This window comes from Artemia franciscana, chromosome 3, assembly GCF_032884065.1.
Source record: "Artemia franciscana chromosome 3, ASM3288406v1, whole genome shotgun sequence".
Taxonomy (NCBI): domain Eukaryota; kingdom Metazoa; phylum Arthropoda; class Branchiopoda; order Anostraca; family Artemiidae; genus Artemia; species Artemia franciscana.
In genome coordinates this window covers 35,149,124-35,171,216 of record NC_088865.1, presented here as the reverse complement: position 1 = coordinate 35,171,216, position 22,093 = coordinate 35,149,124, and the positions used below count along the sequence as shown (strand labels likewise).

The 22,093-nt window shown below is 30.2% G+C and overlaps 1 protein-coding gene across 1 annotated transcript in view; it reads right to left on the bottom strand.

Annotated features, from left to right (window-relative positions):
- Positions 1 to 820: 820 nt before the first annotated feature.
- Positions 821 to 22,093, bottom strand: part of LOC136025216 (prolactin-releasing peptide receptor-like) — a gene marked incomplete at its 5' end in the record, with an annotated part of 37,644 nt that continues 16,371 nt past the window's right edge. Inside the window, 1 exon segment of the mRNA XM_065701034.1 lies at positions 821 to 5,646. Within this exon segment, the coding sequence (XP_065557106.1) occupies positions 5,481 to 5,646 (166 nt within the window).

Sequence of the window (22,093 nt, the reverse complement as noted above, 5' to 3'; positions counted from 1 at the left end):
TTTTTTAAAGTGCTTGAAAATCCCGTGCCCCCTTCATTGAAATTATCTTCCCCCATGACAAATTCTTCCATGGAAAGATCCTCCCACGTAACCCCCCTGAAATAAAAAATCCCCCTGAAAACGTCTGTATCATTAACCATTACTATAATTAAACACTTGTCAAAGTTTGCAACTTGCAGCCCCTCCCACGGGTACTTTGAGGGAGTAAGTCGTCCCCAAAGACATAGTTATTAGGTTTCCCGACTATGAATAATAAAATGGCTATCTCAGATTTTTCATCCGGTGACTTTGGGGAAAAAAGAGTGTGGGAAGGGGCCTAGCTGCCCTCCAATTTTTAGGTCACTTAAAAAGGGCACTATAAATTTTAATTTCCATTAGGATGAGCCCTCTCGTGACATTCTGGGACTACTGAGTCGATACGATCACCCATGGAAAAAAAAAACAACATATAAACACGCATCCGTGATTTGCCTTCTGGCAAAAAATGCGAAATTCCACATTTTTGCAGATAGGAGCTTGAAACTTCTACAGAAGGGTTTTCTGATACGCAGAATCTTATGGTGGGATTTTTGTTAAGGTTCCATTACTTTTAGGGGGGGTGTTTCCCCCTATTTTCTAAAATAAGTCAAATTTTCTCAGGCTCGTAACTTTTGATGGGTAAGACTAAACTTGATGAAACTTATATATTTAAATTCAGCATTGAAATGTAATTCTTTTACGTAAATATTGCTATAAAGATTATATTTTTTAGAGTTTTTGTTACTATTTAGCCGGGTCGCTCTTTACTACATTCCGTTACCACGAACTGTTTTATATTATTCTGCCATTAATTCAATCTTTTTTTGTTAGTACTAAGAATACAACCCAGAAGTACTTTTTCTCGTGGCTTGAGTTAGCTTCCGAAGTTGAATACTGTCTTTTCACGAATAATTGTCTGGTATATTTCTATTAGTGGCAAATATCAGATAGAAAGCTAGGTTCAGCCTCCTTAGCCAGCTCGAAAATATCTCCGTAAAGTGTGCCTATTTGGAAATTCTTTATTATAGCCTTTTTTACAAAAATAATATATTTTCTAAAATAAATTAACAGTATACTAAACATTAAAAGATAGTAAAACATTAAAACATTACTCCAATATAAGCCACACAAACTAGTTATACATCAGAAATAAAAACTATTATCTTATTTAAAAGACGATACTATGTCATATCTAATATCATATCTTCATAAATCTCACCCGGTAAGGAAATTTTGAGATTGCAAGTTGTTAACGCTAATCTTTCTGCAAACACATATTCTTGAATTGAAAGGCGCCTGTTCCAATTTTTTCATGTCTTTTTTTTATTATATGGAAAAGAAACCACATCGCTGTTGTTTATGCAATACTCAGGCAAATAAACTTTTACAATATATAGGATTATATAAAATTCTGGGGTCAGATTTCCACGTTGAATTGACTGTAAATTCCATTCAGCTACATTTGTTCAAATATTGAGGGGGAAATCTAGGATTCTTTGAAGTTGTCTTCACTTTCTTTGACCTGAGTCATCGTAGCTTCAATAAAAAGAAAATCCAAACTAATTTACCTTATTATGAGGCTCATTGAAATATTGGCAAAATAAAATAAAGATGTTTTTCCTCTTTCCTAAAACATTGATTTCTGTATTTTTTCTCCCTTATTTTATGACTAGGACAGTGCAAGGAAAACGGACTTGAAAAACACAACTTATGCTCCAAAGTTGGACAAATGCTTAAATAAATTGTTTAAATTGATGTAATTAGTTCGTTACTACATCTAAATTAAAATGGGAGAAATAATTATTTAAAGAGATAAAATTAATTATTAAGGAAACTATAGCCTTATGCAATTTTAATTTAATGGCTAATGTCATTCGCTTAAAATAGAAATAAACCAAATACTACGTTTAATACAGTCAATGTGTCATGGTAAAAACGCACCAAAAGGCAAAAAAATCAAAGACCAGAAGCCCAATTTTGTCTTCACAACAACTGTACAATTAGAAAAAAATTTGTAATCAGAGAGACCGCTCTAAAAATGGTTAACAATGTAAAAAAAGCTGATAGATTTTCTAGCTATACAGCTAGATTTTTGCAACCAAAATATACTGAACTCAGAATCCCTTAAATGCAATTGGAAATACTATAACAGAAATTAAATTAAATGGGTAAAATCTCAGCTTGCTAGCTCAAAATAGAAATATTTGCGCTTTACTTGAGTTACTTCTTGAATTCTTCTTTATAATATTTCTTTATACTATTTTCCAAAATTTTGTATGGACAATAGCTTTTTAAAATACTGGCATTTAGTGACCACTTAACGCTCATTCTAGTTCTCTAAAAGAATTGTTTCCTATCTGAGAATGATTAAGAATTAAAAGAATCAATATCAACACTCAAAAGACTGTATTGGGAAGGTTACACTGACCAATTATTTGCCGATTCCATTTTGTCGAAAATCAGCAAAAAAATTATTTTTTGTACTAAATTGACTAAAATTAAAAAAAAAACCGAAACTTCATAATTTTGCAAGGTTGAAAAAAAGTAATGAGAGCACATCCGGATGACAAAATTTTTCGAATGTGTTCTTTGTTTTAGCGTATTGCACTGGCACGACATAGAATATGAAATAAGTAATCTTAAATTTACACCCTTGGCCTAGTATTCATAAGTATTCATTTACCAGCTAAATTTTAGAAATGAGCAAATGACTAAATAGTGCTATTTGACCATTAAAAGTTAAAATATATCCTGACGAAGAAAGTGAGTTTAGAGCAATTGTTGCCTGAGGTTACTATGTTATACAAAACACGACGGTTCACGCTAATTTATTATTATTATTTTTAATCTGGAACTGAATTAAAATGAGGCTTATTAGGATATTCAGCCTTGCAAATTCATATAACAGAGGTAATAGCTATTAATATTACATCACTTTCAGAACGGTGAAAAAGCGCACAAATTGTATTTACATTTAAGACGAAGAAAACGTACAATATTTACTAGGGTATAGGCCTAATGTAAAGGACCAAAGCATCTGGTTATCATCATGTACTTTAACAGATATGTTAAAGCATAAGATAACAAGAAGTTAAAAGAATTAATGAACTTATATTTTTGATGTTGCTTGTGTTATGTTGCTTTCACAGTACGTTACGTTACGGTATTTGTTTTTTAAGGAGCAAATCTTGTCAATGACATAGGCAGTGTCAAAACTTGATTTGTCTATGGAATTATATGTAAATTTTGGTTACTCTATAGAAAAATCAAACTAGTAGCAACAAAGAGAATTCTGGATAAGCAGTGAATAAATTTGGGAAATCAACAAATTTTTCCTAGAAAACTTTTCACGCCGTCTTTTCATTGCCAGATATCCTGGTGCAATAACCATGAGCTGATTATCCGAGCTGAAAACCTCGTCTCTATTCCACATCTCTAAATTTTAAATATTGTGTTTATTATGACTTGGTGATTTTAGTCGAAGACCTTGATGTTTATATGAATGTTCATGTTCGACTAGTGTGAAAGGACTTATTAAAGTGTGAAAGATTCGTCCTGAACGTAACTTAACTTACTCACTTAGCCTGGATTTAATTAGCATGAATTACGCACGTAGTATGAAAGTCACTTTAAAATCATCAGTAATGTGAATGTAAATAATATTGCTACTGTCAAGGTAGGAGCTAGGGCTGGTGTCCAGTTTAGTTTAGATCCAGGGGGTTGTGTATAGAGCCAGTTTCAAGGTGGAGCCAGAGCTAGATCGTGTTTTTTAGATAAATCTTTGTGGATTATATTGGTTGACTTTGCTTTAAATAACTTAATAACGGCTATCAAAGAACTTGGTAATAAATGAAATATAAAATTCGCCCCGGTGCATATTATGCAGGTGATTCAAATATTTTTGGTAGTATATTGTGGGTAAAAATAACGAATTTCTATTGGTTTCGACAGTCAAGGGTACAAAAATGGCTTGAAGCAAGTGTTAAGAAGACTAAGTCGGTCATATAGGAATAAACAGGAATGGCGAGGCTATATTAGGTGATGAGAACATAAACCAGGTGAATATTTTACTACGAAGGTGTTATTATTAGTGAGGTAAATGGATGCAGTGAAGAAGTAAACAGTAGAATAGCCAAGGCATAGTTTATTTTTCATTTGAGGAAGTCCGGATAATAGGATGACAAGTCAGAAAGTTAAAAAAAGATAGTCGAAGCTAAGATAATTACTATTTTATAGCGCAGCCGTGAAACTTGGTTGTAAATTTGGGAGAAAATTAACCGGATGGTTTTTAGACTGTTTTTGAAACAAGAAGCCTTTCAGCCCTATTTTCTAGTTCAATAATGAAAAAAAAGGTCAAGTTGTCTGGAACACGTGTCGAGGGTGAAAAGGTTGTCGAATTAACAGTAGGCCAAATGAAAAGCAGGAAGTTCTAATATTGTGGTTGAAAAAAAATATGAAAATGATTATATAAAGGGCTGGGAAGTTTTTTGGGTAGAGAAATTATGAAGCTATATTTAGATTGGAGTAAAGATTATCGTTTGTGGCTGTTTTGACCTTAGATAGATCATTAATGCCATGGTTTATTGCAGTAGTAGCGATAATGTTCAAGACTTTTGCAAGGAAGAACATTTTCTTAAAATATAGCTAGGATATTCTCTCACTGGCAAATTTTGTTAAAATAAGAGTCATATTTAAATATGACCCTTCCATACATATTTAGAGATCCATTCGGTCTAACACTGTATTTATGTTGACTATCCATATTAGCACTGTATGATAAGGCGTATATTATGGTGTATTTAATTTATGGTGAAAATTGTGGAATGATTTTAATTTCATCTTTAAATTTTTGCAACAGATTGAGAAACAAAAGTTTTCCGTTTCACTCGGTTTGGTCAAATTTATCATTTTAGCCTCCTCCCCCCTGTAGTTTTTTCTCATTTTTGTAGATGATAGGTTTGGGCAGTGGACCACCGCCCGTCCCCAGATCACATTTTAAGGGTTTATGTTCCTCGGAGGGGATTTTCATTTCCGAAGCATTTTATGCAAAACTAAACACTTCTGTTAGGAGCCAGGGATAGAGGGGGGCTGAAATTCTCCCCTTATATTTGGGATATGTATAGAAGGGTCATATTCAAATAAGACCCTTCCATACATATTAGAGATTCATCCAGTCTAACGCTCTACTACAGTATCACATATAGAACCATCTCCCTCAATACCAGCTGAAAAATCTTCGACTTCTTGGGATGCTGTAAGGGATCCCGTCCCCAGATCACATTTTAAGGGTTTATCCTCCTCGGAGGGGATTTTCATTTCCGAAGCATTTTATGCAAAACTAAACACTTCTGTTAGGAGCCAGAGATAGAGGGGGGCTGAGATTTTCCCCTTGTATTTTGGGTATGTATAGAAGGGTCATATTTGAATATGACCCTTCCATACATATTAAAGATCCGTCCAGTCTAACGCTGTACTACAGTATCGCATATGGAAATACGGGAACAAGAAGAACCATCTCCCTCAATACCAGCTGAAAAATCTTCGACTTCCTGGGATGCTGTAAGGGTTGATGCTGTATGCGGTCTGTAATTTATCCGTAGATAATCGCTTAGTCGTTCCTTTGTTGGTCTGAAAGTTTGTGAAACATATATATTAGAAAAAGAAAGAAGTAACTTGCAAAAAAAGTAAAAACTGGGATTGGCCTCAGTGGTAACACTCAAGTACTACAATCGCAAATAAATCTGTGTCTCCGTTAGATTGAACTTGGTTAGAGTATATACAATAATATTGATCATTTTTTTGTAATTAATCGTATTTATTTATGTAATGACTCATAAATTAAATTGAAAAGTCAATTTTGACGAACAAATAATGTGTAGTAATAGCCAGTATTGTAGCAAGAAGTATCTAAAAGGAGAGGCTCGATCGGACTTCTTCACAGAAGAGAAACTTTAAGGTTTGAACTCTTGCACTGTTATTACATAAAAAAAACTAGTGTTTTAACTGAAAGTAAGGAGCGACATTAAAACTTAAAACGAACAGAAATTACTCCTTATATGAAATGGGTTATCCCCTCCGCAATCCCTCGCACTTTACGCTAAAGCTTTAAATTGTTTTAAAAAGCGGAATTGTGGCAAAGAGTCAAAGTTTAGCGTAAAAAGCGAGGGACTGCGGAGGGAACAACCCATTTCATATACGGAATAATTTCTGTTCGTTTTAAGCATTAATGTCGCTCCTTACTTTCAGTTGAAAAAAGTAGTTTTTTTACGTAATTTTTGAACGTTTTTGAATTAATGCATGTTTGATTTTGGCTCTCCACACATAAATTATTAAAATGAAATTTGCATATTAATTCCTTTTTTGGCTAAATGGCTTTCTCTTAGTTTTGATCAGACGATTTTGAGAAATAAGGAGTGGGGAAGGAGGTCTACTTGCCCTGCAATTTTTCTGCTATATAAAAAGGCAACTATAATTTTTAATTTTTAACGAATGCTTTTAATAATAAAAATATACGTAACTTAAGAATTAACTTACGTAACAAACTTTTATATTCTTAAAATTTTATTATGCATATGAGGGGGCTTGTACCCTCGTTCATACCTCGCTCTTTACACTAAATCGTAAGTTTTGTCCCAATTCTTTAAGAATGACCCCTGAATCAGAAAGGCCGTAGAATAAATAGTTACTAAAAATACTATAGCACAAAGAGCGAGGTATTTATCTCCTCCTAAATACCTCGCTCTTTATGCTAAAGTATTTTTAGAACCCCTAATATGCGTAATAACCTCTGTTCGTTTGAAGTTTCAATGCTACTCCTTACTTTCAATTGAAAAACTTTTCCATGTTTATTTTTCCATTGCTTTTTTTTATAGTAATTTTAGAAAATCCTGCGCCCTTTTCATTGAATTTCTGTTCCCCCCATGACATATTTCTCCAAGGAAAGATCCTCCCATATAGCCCCCTCCCTTGAACCCCACCCCCAAAACCAAAAAAAATCCACTGAAAACGTCTGTACACTTCCCAATAACCATTATTATATATAAACACTGGTCGAAGTTTGTAACTTGCAGCCCCTCCCCCAGGGACTTTTGTGGAGTAAGTCATTCCCAAAGACATAGTTATTATGATTTTTGACTATGCGGAATAAAATGGCTATCTCAAAATTTCTATCCGTTGACTTTGGAGAAAAAATGAGCGTGGGAGGGGGCTTAGGTGCCCTCCGATTTTTTTGGTCACTTAAAAAGGGCACTATAACTTTTCATTTCCGTTAGGAAGAACCCTTTTGTGACATTTTAGGACCACCTGGTCGATACGATGACCCCTGGGGGGACAAACAAATAAATACTTACCTGTGATTTGTCTTCTGGCAAAAATACGAATTCCACATTTTTGCAAATAGGAGCTTGAAATTTTTGCTATAGGGTTCTCTGATATGGCAAATGCGATGGTGTGATTTTCGTTAAGATTCTATGACTTTTATGGGGTGTTTCTCCCTATTTTCCAAAATAAAACAAATTTTCTCAGGCTCGTAACTTTTGATGACAAAGACTAAATTTGATGAAACTTATATATTTAAAATCAGCATAAAAATTCAATTCTTTTGATGTATATTTTTGCATCAAAATTCCGTTTTTTAGAGTTTCGTTTACTATTGAGCCGGGTCGCTCCTAACAACAGTTTGTTACCACGAACTGTTTGATACACGTAGTTTATTATGCATTATTTAATGCTTACACTTCCCATATGCTGCGCACATCCAGGATCTATCGTCTAGCAAATAATTAAAAATGTCACATTTATGCTGATTGGAGCTAAAAACACTTACAGTAGTTTTTACTGATATATAAAATCTGACGGTACGATTTTCATGGAGATTCATTAACGTTTTGATTATGTTTCCTCCCTTTTTGAAAATCAGGCAGATATTCTCCGGGTCATAGCTTTTGATGGGTAAGACTAAACTTAATAAATCGTATATGTTGGAATGAGCATAAAACAGCAATTCCTTCGAGGTATAGGTTCATATCAAAATTCTGTTTTTTAAAATTTCAGTTACTATTGAGTCGAGTTGCTTCTTACTAACAGTTTGTTACCATGAATTGTTTGAAAAATTAAAGTGTCAATGTTTAAAGTGATAATTTTAAGAATAGGTCTTGTGTACTTTCCAACCACCTTGTTTCTTGGCAAAAGTGTAAACCCTGGTGCAGTATTCAAAAAGGATGGGATGAGCCGGCAGGCCCTCTCTTATTCACATTTATTCCAATTGAAAGTTTGACTGAAAAAGTTTTCTAAAAATAATAAAGTTAACTCTCCCAAATTGTATAACCATCATCATTTTTTGGTAAGACTCTGGAAAGGCAATAAAAAATAAAAAAGGACAAAGATCCTCCAGAGCCATTGCTGGCGCATAGGGCGTCGAATCGACGTTTTAGTTGATGTTTTTTTTTACTAGGACAAGTAGTAAGATGGTCGCCCAACCTTGCTGTAGAGGAGATTATGCCCCGAGCCTCGTATCACCAATTGGAGCATTAATCCACCGTGCTACAACAAGGGTAGAAAGGAAGTACAAGAGTTTAAAACTCGATCCATAGGATCCATAAGTTTAAAACGTTGTGAAGACATATCTGGAATCATTTCCACTATTTTCAAGTTTTAATTGTGCTCCTTACTTTCAATTGAAAAAAAATTATTTGTTTTTTATTCATTTCTACACGAAAACGATATAGGATATCATGCGACTAAAGATAAAAATATTCATATTTTGAGAGGGTGGTTCTAAGGCCCCTTCCATCCTGGTATGCTTGAATTATACTATTTAGGTCTGTATATATTAAAAAAAATATTCAAATATTGTATGGATTGATATCTGCATAAATGTTGGATATCAAACAAATTTAAAAAAGGATAGGGTAACGCGCGGCAGTGGGTCTTCAGAAATTTTAATGTTTAATACATAACTTCTTAACAATTTCTTAAATTTTCTTCTTTTAAGACTTTCTCTGCAAGGCTCAGTTTAGTTTACTAATTATTATTCCAAGATATAATGCGTATCAACAACCGTCAAGCTGTTGACCTGCGCTCCTTGGTAGCCTATACGAGTACACGATTAAGTATAATCCTGATTTTTAGAATCCCTGACACGGCTATATGGAACCACGAAACGTCAGTTCGAATCATAAAGAAGAATAATTAATTTTAGAATAAAGATATTAGGTGTATGTTTCACTGAATCTGTTGTATGTTGTTGAGGGGAGTCGTACGTGAGAAAAACAACTTCGTCACCATGGATTCTCCCTGAATTGGTGGGAAAAAGAAGGACAACAAGAGCACTTGACAACTTCCATAATAATTACAAATTTCATTGAGTAACTAAAGCAAGTTACACAAAAGGATGTGTTTTGCAATCCTGTGGGGCAAGCAGGGAAAAAAAAAACAATTTTTTCCACAATACCATTAAGCAATTTCTGAGATAGAACATTAATTCAAAATTACTAAAACATTATCTAGTTAAGCTTATGATTTCAGAAGTGATAATGCCACGAGCGACAATTTCTACTCAGTAGGAGGGGTAGGCCTTATATTTCAGAACAGAATTTTAATGTTAGATTTTTACGAATTTCAACAGGATTTGTTCAACAATTGTTTTTATAAGGATTTTTTCCCATGGGCACCAGCAAGGGGTGCAAGTTGAAGTGGGATTAATGGATGAATTCTAAGTTCCCCACCACCTGGAATGCAAGAAGATATTGAAAATTTGCGAAAATCAGAATAAAACATATACCAATATCAATCTTGGTGAAATAGAAAAAAAAACCACCTCTTGGTAAAACCTGCTTTAACACCTTGAAAATTTCCTGGCAGCACTCGTTACCCCTGCCCCTCACTTTTTTCCCATTTGGACAGGCAACCATAAGACTTCAATTTAATATGTTATAAATAAATTATTTTGCAATAAAATGGGATTTTAAAAATATGTTTTAGAATTAAGGAAGATTAAAAATTACATTTTATCACATCAAATTTGCTCTCTGTTTATCTAAAGACTCACTCGAAGTTAAGAAAAATTGGGTATAAAAACGTTTTGGTCATAAAATGGCCCATAAGTTAAAATGGTGTTCATGTGATGGTAAGACAGCAAACCTTATTGATTATGTTATCATAATCTGAAGACTGGCAGGACCAATACAAGATACTAGGGTTATTGGAATTCTGTTATTGATGCTAAAAGTAAACATTACCATCTAGTAGTGTTTAGGGTTAATTTAAAGCTGAAATATTCGAAACAGTAACTACCTCCCAGGACATTATGATGCTGGTAGACTCCAGGATAAGAATTTGAGAAAAACTTTCCAGGTACAGTTGAATACTAGACTGGAGAATTTAAAATTTAACAATGTGGAAGATGGATGGAATGTTTAAGTTTTGATTTTTTTCCCCCAATTTTATATGTTTTCAAAACATACCAGTAACCCATGTATGTTAGCTAACATTTCTGTTTCCTCGAGCAAACAGAGATTTCTTGTTAGCAATTGGAGACGTCATGTTTTGGGATTTTTCTCAAGATGTTGGAATTTCAGTCTTGTATTTCGAACTTTGAGAGAAGAATATATATGAAGCATTAAACAAAAAGCAAAACAGTCTTTTGTATCATTATTTTTCATATCTAGACAATTTTTAAAAATCTTTGGGATTTTGCAAGTGGCTGTTAGTGTAAAATTTTGTAAAAAGAGCAAAAAGTGTAAAAAAAAAGCAGCCCTGGTAACAATTAAAACAACAATTGGGAAGGTAGAAACATGTTGTAAATTTTAAGCAATATTTATTTTAAGGGTTAATTACTTTATAAAGAATGACATTGACTTGAATCTTAATTCCATGATTATCTTTGCCCTCAATTATTGCACTGTATAGATTGTTACCATTTCCTGTGGAAACTTGACTGATGACACTCGAGTGATATTACCCGTTAAAGTCGCTTCAAAATTTATTTTTTTCCCAGAAAACTAAGAGTTGATTTCATAAATTTTCAAATTTAATAGCCTTAGACTTTTCTAAAGGTACAATTTAGCGGTGTCATAGGTTTTGTCGGAGAATGTAAAAATCTTTAGTTTTCTCTTCTTTAATCTTCTCACTTTGCTTATAATTTTCTCTTTTTTTTCGTTACTATATTGGAGGACAATTAAAAAGTCAAGCATTAAGAGTCTTGTGAGAAAATTTATTTCCATCACTCTGGTTTTCTATCAAAACCACGCAGTGGAATTACATGAATCTGATGACACAGCTCTACCACTGCATGATTAATACTTTCGAACGCAGGAGTTTGAGCCATAGAACAGCCCTCTTTTAGGTGATATCTCATCACAAGTGTTCTAATAAATAGCTGGTGCTTGTTCAAAACTTTTATTTACTTTTAAACCTTTATTGCAAAACCTTAAATTACTTTACATTGACTTGTCTTTTTATTCCTAATTCCATGATTATCTTTGCTTATCTCTTTGATTATCTTTGATTATCTCATGATTATCTTTGATTATCTCTAGTTATAGCACTGTATATATTGTTACCATTTCCTGTGGAAACTTGACTGATGATGCTCCAGTGATATTGCCTGTTATTGTCGCTTTAAATCTTATTTTGTTCCCAGAATATGAACAACTGATTCCATAAATTTTCAAATTTAATAGCCTTAGGCTGTTCTAACAGTTTAATTTAGCGATATCATATGTTTTGTCGGAGAACGTAAAAATCTTTCGCTTTTTCTTTTCTAATCTTTTCACTTTGCTTAAATTTTCTCTTTTTTTTAAATATTGGAGCACCATTAAAATGTCAAGCATTAAGGTCAAGTTCCTAATTATAGTTATGGGAGAGACCTTCCTTTTCTGCTGAGTCTTGCGAGAAAGTTTATTTCCATCACTCTGGTTTTCTGTCAAAACCAGGCAGTGGAATTACATGAATCTGATGACACAGCTCTACCACTGTATGATTTATACTTTAGAAAGCAGAAGTTTGAGCTATAGAACAGCTCTCTATTAGGTGATATCTCATCACAAGTGTTTTAATAAATAGCTGGTGCTTGTTCAAAGCCTTTTTTCATTGCCTGTAGCCTGATTTTGCATTAATATTTCTCAATAGCTCTTAACTGTGTAAGGGATGTTATTTGTTTATATATGTTGATTTTACCACCTTTCTTGGGTATACATGAAATTATTCTTTTGGGTCTTGGACCACTCTCTATTATTTCTGCCATTTTTAACTATGTCAAACAGTTCGTGGTAACGAGCTGTAGTAAGGAGTGATCCGGCTCAATAGTAACCAAAACTCTAAAAAATGAAATTTTGATACAAATAGTTACATCAAAAGAATCGTGTTTTTATGTTGCTTTTAAATATAAGTAGTTTTATCAAGTTCAGTTGTACCTTTAAAAAGTTACGAGCTAAAATAAAACATTTGCTGTATTTAAGAAAACAGAGTATAATACCCCCCAAAAGTCATATAATCTTAACGAAAATCATAACATCAGATTCAGCGAGTCAGAGAACCATACTGAAGACTTTTCAAGCTCTTATCTGCAAAAATTTTAGATTTTCGTGGTTTTTGCATGAAGACACATGATCGTATCGATCCAGTGGTCCTAGACATAGGACAACGCCTAGAACCAAAAACTCAACCCAACTTAACCTGTCACCATCAAACCTTGCATAAAACTGAGAAAGTTGACTGGCAATGCTGACTAAATCCAAAGAGAAAAAAGGGTATTTCAGACATTCACCGGTGAAACAACGCGTGGCAGGGGTGTTACAAAGTGTAGGTGGGAGGTCCGGGAGGTTTAGGGGGGACTAGCTGACAATAAACGTGTTTCTGGGGTGTTGTGCGCCTCACAAACGCGTGGCAGGGGTCAGCTAGCATATATATATATATATATATATATATATATATATATATATATATATATATATATATATATATATATATATATATATATATATATATATATATATATATATATGTATATATATATATATATATATATATATATATATATATATATATATATATATATATATATATATATATATATATACTAGCTGTTGGGGTAGCGCTTGGCGCCACCCCAACACCTAGTTGGTGGGGGCGCTTCGCGCCCCCCCCCCAAGCCCCCCCGCGCGCGTAAGTCGTTACGCGCCATATTAGTTACGCGCCATTGTAGTTGTGTCCCTATGTCCCACCTGTGAATATAGATAGATATATATATATATATATATATATATATATATATATATATATATATATATATATATATATATATATATATATATATATATATATATATATATATATATATATATATATATATGTGTTTTTAACTACGTAAAACTTGCGAATATACAACATTCTTTGCTGTCCCATTGTCTGTGCATATAAATAGATTGTCAGGTTTACCGACTCTTGAACATGCAACATATAATGGTCCATGGTAAAACAATCCGTATTCAGATCTATACCTCATGATTCTAATGATTGCCCTTGAGCTTTGTTGATGGTGATTGCTAATCGACCATTCCCTGAGTCGCCATCGTCATTTATATATCCCCCTGTGCACCCCGGCGTCCCCTTTGTAGTTATGTCCCTGTGTCCCGGTCGTCATTTATATTCCCTGTGTCCCGGTCGTCATTTGTGTCCCGGTGTCCCAGTCTGTGATTTCTCTTTGAGCGTCCCGGGCGTCATTTATATTCCTTGTGTCCCGGTGTCCCGATCGTCATTTATATCCCCCTGTGCCCCCGGCGTCCCCGTTGTAGTTGTGTCATTTATATTCCCTGTGTCCCGGTCGTCATCCCGGTATACATTCGTTTTTGAATTGGTATATGATGAAATAAATTTTTAATTTTTTCCCTTTTTTTCCTTTTAGTTTTTTTTATTGGTTTTGACCTTTTTTTAGGTTTTTTAGTTTTTTTTTTTAATTTTTAGTTTTTTTTTTACTTTTTTTATTTTTATTTATATTTTCTTAGTTTTCTTTTTCTCCTTTATTTTTCAGTTTTTTTCCTTTTTTTAGTTTTTTTTTCTTTTTTAGTTCTTTTAGTTTTTACCTTTTTTAGTTTTTTTTAGTTTTTTAGATGAAATTTTTTTTAGTTTTTTACCTTTTTTTCTTTTTAGTTTTTTATTGGTTTTACCTTTTTTTTAGCTTTTTTAGTTTTTTTTCGTTTTTTCTTTTTACTTTTTTTTAGTTTTTATCTTTTTTATTTTTTTTATTTTTATTTTTAATTTTATTAGTTTTCTTTTTCTCTTCTATTTTTCAGTTTTTTCCTTTTTTTTAGTTTTTTTTTAGTTTTTAGTTTTTTAAGTTTTTTTCCTTTTTTTAGTTTCTTTAGTTTTTTTAGTTTTTCGGCTTTTTTATTTTTTTTTATTAGTTTTTAGTTGTTTTTTTTTTAGTTTTTGCCTTTTTTTAGTTTTTTCAGTTTTTTTTTTAGTTTTTAGTTTTTTACCTTTTTTAGCCTAACCAGGATTTGAACCTGGGACCTTCATTCTCCGTTCTTACACCCTCTCTCACCGAGTGACTACTCCAGCATGTTCATTTTGGTGTTTTAAATGGTATATTATTAACCAAATTAATGTGTTTTACAATATACTAAGCATCGTCATAACAAAAATGACGACAACTAATTTTATGACGTCAGCCGACACAGAAACATGACGTCACCTGATCCACAGATCCACAGACAGACAACTTATTTTTATATATATAGATATATATATATATATATATATATATATATATATATATATGTTTTTAACTACGTAAAACATGCGAATATACAACATTCTTCGCTGTCCCATTGTCTGTGCATATAAATAGATTGTCAGGTTTACCGACTCTTGAACATGCAACATAAAATTGTCCATGGGAAAAACAATCCGTGCTCAGATCTATACCTGATTATTCTAATGATTGCCCTTGAGCTTTGTTGATGGTGATTGCTAATCGAACATTCCCTGTGTCCCCGTCGTCATTTATATATCCCCCTGTGCCCCCGGCATCCCCCTTGTAGTTGTGTCCCTGTGTCCCGGTCGTCATTTATATTCCCAGTATCCCGATCGTCATTTGTGTCCCAGTGTCCCAGTCTGTAATTTCTCTTTGAGCGTCCCAGTCGTTATTTATATTCCTTGTTTCCCGGTGTCCTGGTCGTCATTTGTGTCCCGGTGTTCCGGTCTGTAATTTATCTTTGAGTGTCCCGGTCGTCATTTATATCTCCCGGTCGTTATTTGTGTCCCAGTGTCCCATTTTGTAATTTCTCTTTGAGGGTCCCGGTCGTCATTTATATTCCCTGTGTCCTGGTTTTTAGTTTTCTTTTTCTCCTTTATTTTTAAGTTTTTTTCCTTTTTTTAGTTTTTTTTCTTTTTCAGTTTTTAGTTTTTTTTATTAGTTTTTGTTTTTTCCTTTTTAGTTTTTTTGTAGTTTTTACCTTTTTTTAGTTTTTTTTTTCTTTTTTTAGTTTTTAGTTTTTTAGCTTTTTTTAGTTTTTTTTTAGTTTTTTACCTTTTTTAGTCTATTTAGTATTTTCTTTTTAGTTTTTTTTTGTAGTTTTTACCTTTATTAGTTTTTTTTCTTCTTTTGTATTAATGCTAAAGCCAAGGTTCGAACCTGGAACCTCTCGGACCTGGAACATAACGCTTTACCAACTCAGCTACTTCGGCTTGAATACATTCGTTTTTGAATTGGTATATGATGAAATAATTCAGACGTCATATAATGACGTCACTCGACAGACAGACAGACAGACAGACAGACACACAACTTATTTTTATATATATAATATATATATCTATCTATCTATATATATAAAAATAAGTTGTCTGTCTGTCTGTGGATGGATGGATCAGGTGACGTCACCTGAAAAAACTGGATCAGGTGACGTCAAAACTGAAAAAACTAAAAAAAGGCAAAAACTACAAAAAAAACTAAAAACTAATAAAAAAAATAAAAAAGCTAAAAAACTAAAAAAACTAAAAAAAGGCAAAAACTACAAAAAAAAACTAAAAACTAATAAAAAAGCTAAAAAACTAAAAAAACTAAAAAAAGGCAAAAACTACAAAAAAAACTAAAAACTAATAAAAAAAATAAAAAAGCTAAAAAACTAAAAAAACTAAAAAAACTAAAAAAAGGTAAAAAACTAAAAAAACTAAAAACTAAAAAAAACTAAAAAAAAGGAAAAAACTGAAAAATAAGCTAAAATAAAGGTAAAAACCAATAAAAAACTAAAAAAAAAACTGAAAAAACTAAAAAAAGGCAAAAACTACAAAAAAAACTAAAAACTAATAAAAAAAGTAAAAAAGCTAAAAAACTAAAAAAACTAAAAAAACTAAAAAAAGGTAAAAAACTAAAAAAAATAAAAAATAAAAAAAAACTAAAAAAAAGGAAAAAACTGAAAAATAAGCTAAAATAAAGGTAAAAACCAATAAAAAACTAAAAAGAAAAAAAGGAAAAAACTAAAAAAAAATTTCATCTAAAAAACTAAAAAAAACTAAAAAAGGTAAAAACTAAAAGAACTAAAAAAGAAAAAAATAAATGACGAAACTCAAAGAGAAAGCGACCAGGACAAAAGGAATGTTCGATTAGCAATCAACAAAGCACCGGGACACAGGGAGTATAAATGACGACCAGGACATAAGTAAAAAAAAAAACTATCTATATATATAAAAATAAGTTGTCTGTGGATCTGTGGATCGTGGATCAGGTGACGTCACCTGAAAAAACTGGATCAGGTGACGTCAAAACTGAAAAAACTAAAAAAAGGCAAAAACTACAAAAAAAACTAAAAACTAATAAAAAAAATAAAAAAGCTAAAAAACTAAAAAAACTAAAAAAAGGCAAAAACTACAAAAAAAACTAAAAACTAATAAAAAAGCTAAAAAACTAAAAAAACTAAAAAAAAGGCAAAAACTACAAAAAAACTAAAAACTAATAAAAAAAATAAAAAAGCTAAAAAACTTAAAAAAACTAAAAAAACTAAAAAAAGGTAAAAAACTAAAAAAACTAAAAACTAAGAAAAACTAAAAAAAAGGAAAAAACTGAAAAATAAGCTAAAATAAAGGTAAAAACCAATAAAAACTAAAAAAAAACTGAAAAAACTAAAAAAAGGCAAAAACTACAAAAAAACTAAAAACTAATAAAAAAAGTAAAAAAGCTAAAAAACTAAAAAAACTAAAAAAACTAAAAAAAAACTAAAAAAGGTAAAAAACTAAAAAAAATAAAAAATAAAAAAAAAATAAAAAAAAAGGAAAAAACTGAAAAATAAGCTAACATAAAGGTAAAAACCAATAAAAAACTAAAAAGAAAAAAAGGAAAAAACTAAAAAAAATTTTCATCTAAAAAACTAAAAAAAACTAAAAAAGGTAAAAACTAAAAGAACTAAAAAAGAAAAAAATAAATGACCGGTGTCATTTATAAATGAAACTAAAAAGAAGGTAAAAACTACAAAAAAACTAAAAAGAAAAAAAAACTAAAAACTAATAAAAAAATAAAAAATCTAAAAATCTAAATAAACTAAAAAAGAAAAAAAAAGGAAAAAAATAAAGGAGAAAAACAAAACTAAAAAACGAATGTATATACAGACCGGTACACCGGGATACAAATGACGACCGGGACACAGGGAATATAAATGACGACCGGGACACAGGGACACAACTACAACGGGGACACCGGGGGAAACAAGGGGATATAAATGACGACCGGGACAAAAAAACTAAAAAGAAAAAAAAACTAAAAACTAATAAAAAAAGTAAAAAAGCTAAAAAACTAAAAAAACTAAAAAAACTAAAAAAAGGTAAAAAACTAAAAAAATACTAAAAAAACTAAAAACTAATAAAAAAAATAAAAAAGCTAAAAAACTAAAAAAAGGCAAAAACTACAAAAAAAACTAAAAACTAATAAAAAAGCTAAAAAACTAAAAAAACTAAAAAAAAGGCAAAAACTACAAAAAAACTAAAAACTAATAAAAAAAATAAAAAAGCTAAAAAACTTAAAAAAACTAAAAAAACTAAAAAAAGGTAAAAAACTAAAAAAACTAAAAACTAAAAAAAACTAAAAAAAGGAAAAAACTGAAAAATATGCTAAAATAAAGGTAAAAACCAATAAGCTAAAAAATAAATGACGACACTCAAAGAGAAAGCGACCAGGACAAAAGGAATGTTCGATTAGCAATCAAAAAAGCACCGGGACACAGGGAGTATAAATGACGACCAGGACATAAGTAAAAAAAAAAATTAACAAAACTAAAAAGAAGGTAAAAACTACAAAAAAACTAAAAAGAAAAAAAACTAAAAACTAATAAAAAAAATAAAAAATCTAAAAATCTAAATAAACTAAAAAAGAAAAAAAAAGGAAAAAAATAAAGGAGAAAAACAAAACTAAAAAACGAATGTATATACAGACCAGTACACCGGGATACAAATGACGACCGGGACACAGGGACACAACTACAACGGGGACACCGGGGGAAACAGGGGGATATAAATGACGACCGGGACAAAAAAACTAAAAAGAAAAAAAAACTAAAAACTAATAAAAAAACTAAAAAATCTAAAAATCTAAATAAGCTAAAAAAGAAAAAAAAAGGAAAAAAATAAAGGAGAAAAACAAAACTAAAAAACGAATGTATATACAGACCGGGACACCGGGATACAAATGACGACCGGGACACAGGGAATATAAATGACGACCGGGACACAGGGACACAACTACAACGGGGACACCGGGGGAAACAGGGGGATGTAAATGACGACCGGGACACTGGGACAGGGAATGGTCGATTAGCAATCACCATCAACAAAGCTCAAGGGCAATCATTAGAATCATGAGGTATAGATCTGAATACAGATTGTTTTCCCATGGACCATTATATGTTGCATGTTCAAGAGTCGGTAAACCTGACAATCTATTTATATGCAAAGACAATGGGACAGCAAAGAATGTTGTATATTCGCAAGTTTTACGTAGTTAAAACCATATATATATATATATATATATATATATATATATATATATATATATATATATATATATATATATATATATATATATATATATATATATATATATATATATATATATATATATATATATATATATATATCTATCTATATTCACAGGTGGGACATAGGGACACAACTACAATGGCGCGTAACTATTATGGCGCGTAACGACTTACGCGCGCGGGGGGGCTTGGGGGGGGGCGCGAAGCGCCCCCACCAACTAGGTGTTGGGGTGGCGCGAAGCGCCACCCCAACAGCTAGTATATATATATATATATATATATATATATATATATATATATATATATATATATATATATATATATATATATATATATATATATATATATATATATATATATATATAAATATATATAATATATATATATATATATATATATATATATATATATATATATATATATATATATATATATATATATATATATATATATATATATATATATATATATATATATATATATATATATATATACATATATATATATATATATATATCTATATATATAAAAATAAGTTGTCTGTCTGTCTGTGGATGGATGGATCAGGTGGCGTCACCTGAAAAAACTGGATCAGGTGACGTCAAAACTGAAAAAACTAAAAAAAGGCAAAAACTACAAAAAAAACTAAAAACTAATAAAAAAAATAAAAAATCTAAAAAACTAAAAAAACTAAAAAAAGGCAAAAACTACAAAAAAAACTAAAAACTAATAAAAAAGCTAAAAAACTAAAAAAACTAAAAAAAGGCAAAAACTACAAAAAAAACTAAAAACTAATAAAAAAAATAAAAAAGCTAAAAAACTAAAAAAACTAAAAAAACTAAAAAAAGGTAAAAAACTAAAAAAACTAAAAACTAAAAAAAACTAAAAAAAAGGAAAAAAACTGAAAAATAAGCTAAAATAAAGGTAAAAACCAATAAAAAACTAAAAAAAAAACTGAAAAAACTAAAAAAAGGCAAAAACTACAAAAAAAACTAAAAACTAATAAAAAAAGTAAAAAAGCTAAAAAACTAAAAAAACTAAAAAAACTAAAAAAAGGTAAAAAACTAAAAAAATACTAAAAAAACTAAAAACTAATAAAAAAAATAAAAAAGCTAAAAAACTAAAAAAACTAAAAAAAGGCAAAAACTACAAAAAAACTAAAAACTAATAAAAAAGCTAAAAAACTAAAAAAACTAAAAAAAAGGCAAAAACTACAAAAAAACTAAAAACTAATAAAAAAAATAAAAAAGCTAAAAAACTTAAAAAAACTAAAAAAACTAAAAAAAGGTAAAAAACTAAAAAAACTAAAAACTAAGAAAAACTAAAAAAAAAGGAAAAAACTGAAAAATAAGCTAAAATAAAGGTAAAAACCAATAAAAACTAAAAAAAAACTGAAAAAACTAAAAAAAGGCAAAAACTACAAAAAAACTAAAAACTAATAAAAAAAGTAAAAAAGCTAAAAAACTAAAAAAACTAAAAAAACTAAAAAAAAACTAAAAAAGGTAAAAAACTAAAAAAAATAAAAAATAAAAAAAAATAAAAAAAAAGGAAAAAACTGAAAAATAAGCTAACATAAAGGTAAAAACCAATAAAAAACTAAAAAGAAAAAAAGGAAAAAACTAAAAAAAATTTTCATCTAAAAAACTAAAAAAAACTAAAAAAGGTAAAAACTAAAAGAACTAAAAAAGAAAAAAATAAATGACGACACTCAAAGAGAAAGCGACCAGGACAAAAGGAATGTTCGATTAGCAATCAACAAAGCACCGGGACACAGGGAGTATAAATGACGACCAGGACATAAGTAAAAAAAAAAAAACTATCTATATATATAAAAATAAGTTGTCTGTGGATCTGTGGATCGTGGATCAGGTGACGTCACCTGAAAAAACTGGATCAGGTGACGTCAAAACTGAAAAAACTAAAAAAAAGGCAAAAACTACAAAAAAAACTAAAAACTAATAAAAAAATAAAAAAGCTAAAAAACTAAAAAAACTAAAAAAAGGCAAAAACTACAAAAAAAACTAAAAACTAATAAAAAAGCTAAAAAACTAAAAAAACTAAAAAAAAGGCAAAAACTACAAAAAAACTAAAAACTAATAAAAAAAATAAAAAAGCTAAAAAACTTAAAAAAACTAAAAAAACTAAAAAAAAGGTAAAAAACTAAAAACTAAAAAAAACTAAAAAAAGGAAAAAACTGAAAAATAAGCTAAAATAAAGGTAAAAACCAATAAAAAACTAAAAAAAAACTGAAAAAACTAAAAAAAGGCAAAAACTACAAAAAAACTAAAAACTAATAAAAAAAGTAAAAAAGCTAAAAAACTAAAAAAAACTAAAAAAACTAAAAAAAACTAAAAAAGGTAAAAAACTAAAATAAAAAAAAAATAAAAAAAAAGGAAAAAACTGAAAAATAAGCTAACATAAAGGTAAAAACCAATAAAAAACTAAAAAGAAAAAAAGGAAAAAACTAAAAAAAATTTTCATCTAAAAAACTAAAAAAAACTAAAAAAGGTAAAAACTAAAAGAACTAAAAAAGAAAAAAATAAATGACGACACTCAAAGAGAAAGCGACCAGGACAAAAGGAATGTTCGATTAGCAATCAACAAAGCACCGGGACACAGGGAGTATAAATGACGACCAGGACATAAGTAAAAAAAAAAATTAACAAAACTAAAAAGAAGGTAAAAACTACAAAAAAACTAAAAAGAAAAAAAAACTAAAAACTAATAAAAAAATAAAAATCTAAAAATCTAAATAAACTAAAAAAGAAAAAAAAAGGAAAAAAATAAAGGAGAAAAACAAAACTAAAAAACGAATGTATATACAGACCGGTACACCGGGATACAAATGACGACCGGGACACAGGGAATATAAATGACGACCGGGACACAGGGACACAACTACAACGGGGACACCGGGGGAAACAGGGGGATATAAATGACGACCGGGACAAAAAAACTAAAAAGAAAAAAAAACTAAAAACTAATAAAAAAACTAAAAAATCTAAAAATCTAAATAAGCTAAAAAAGAAAAAAAAAGGAAAAAAATAAAG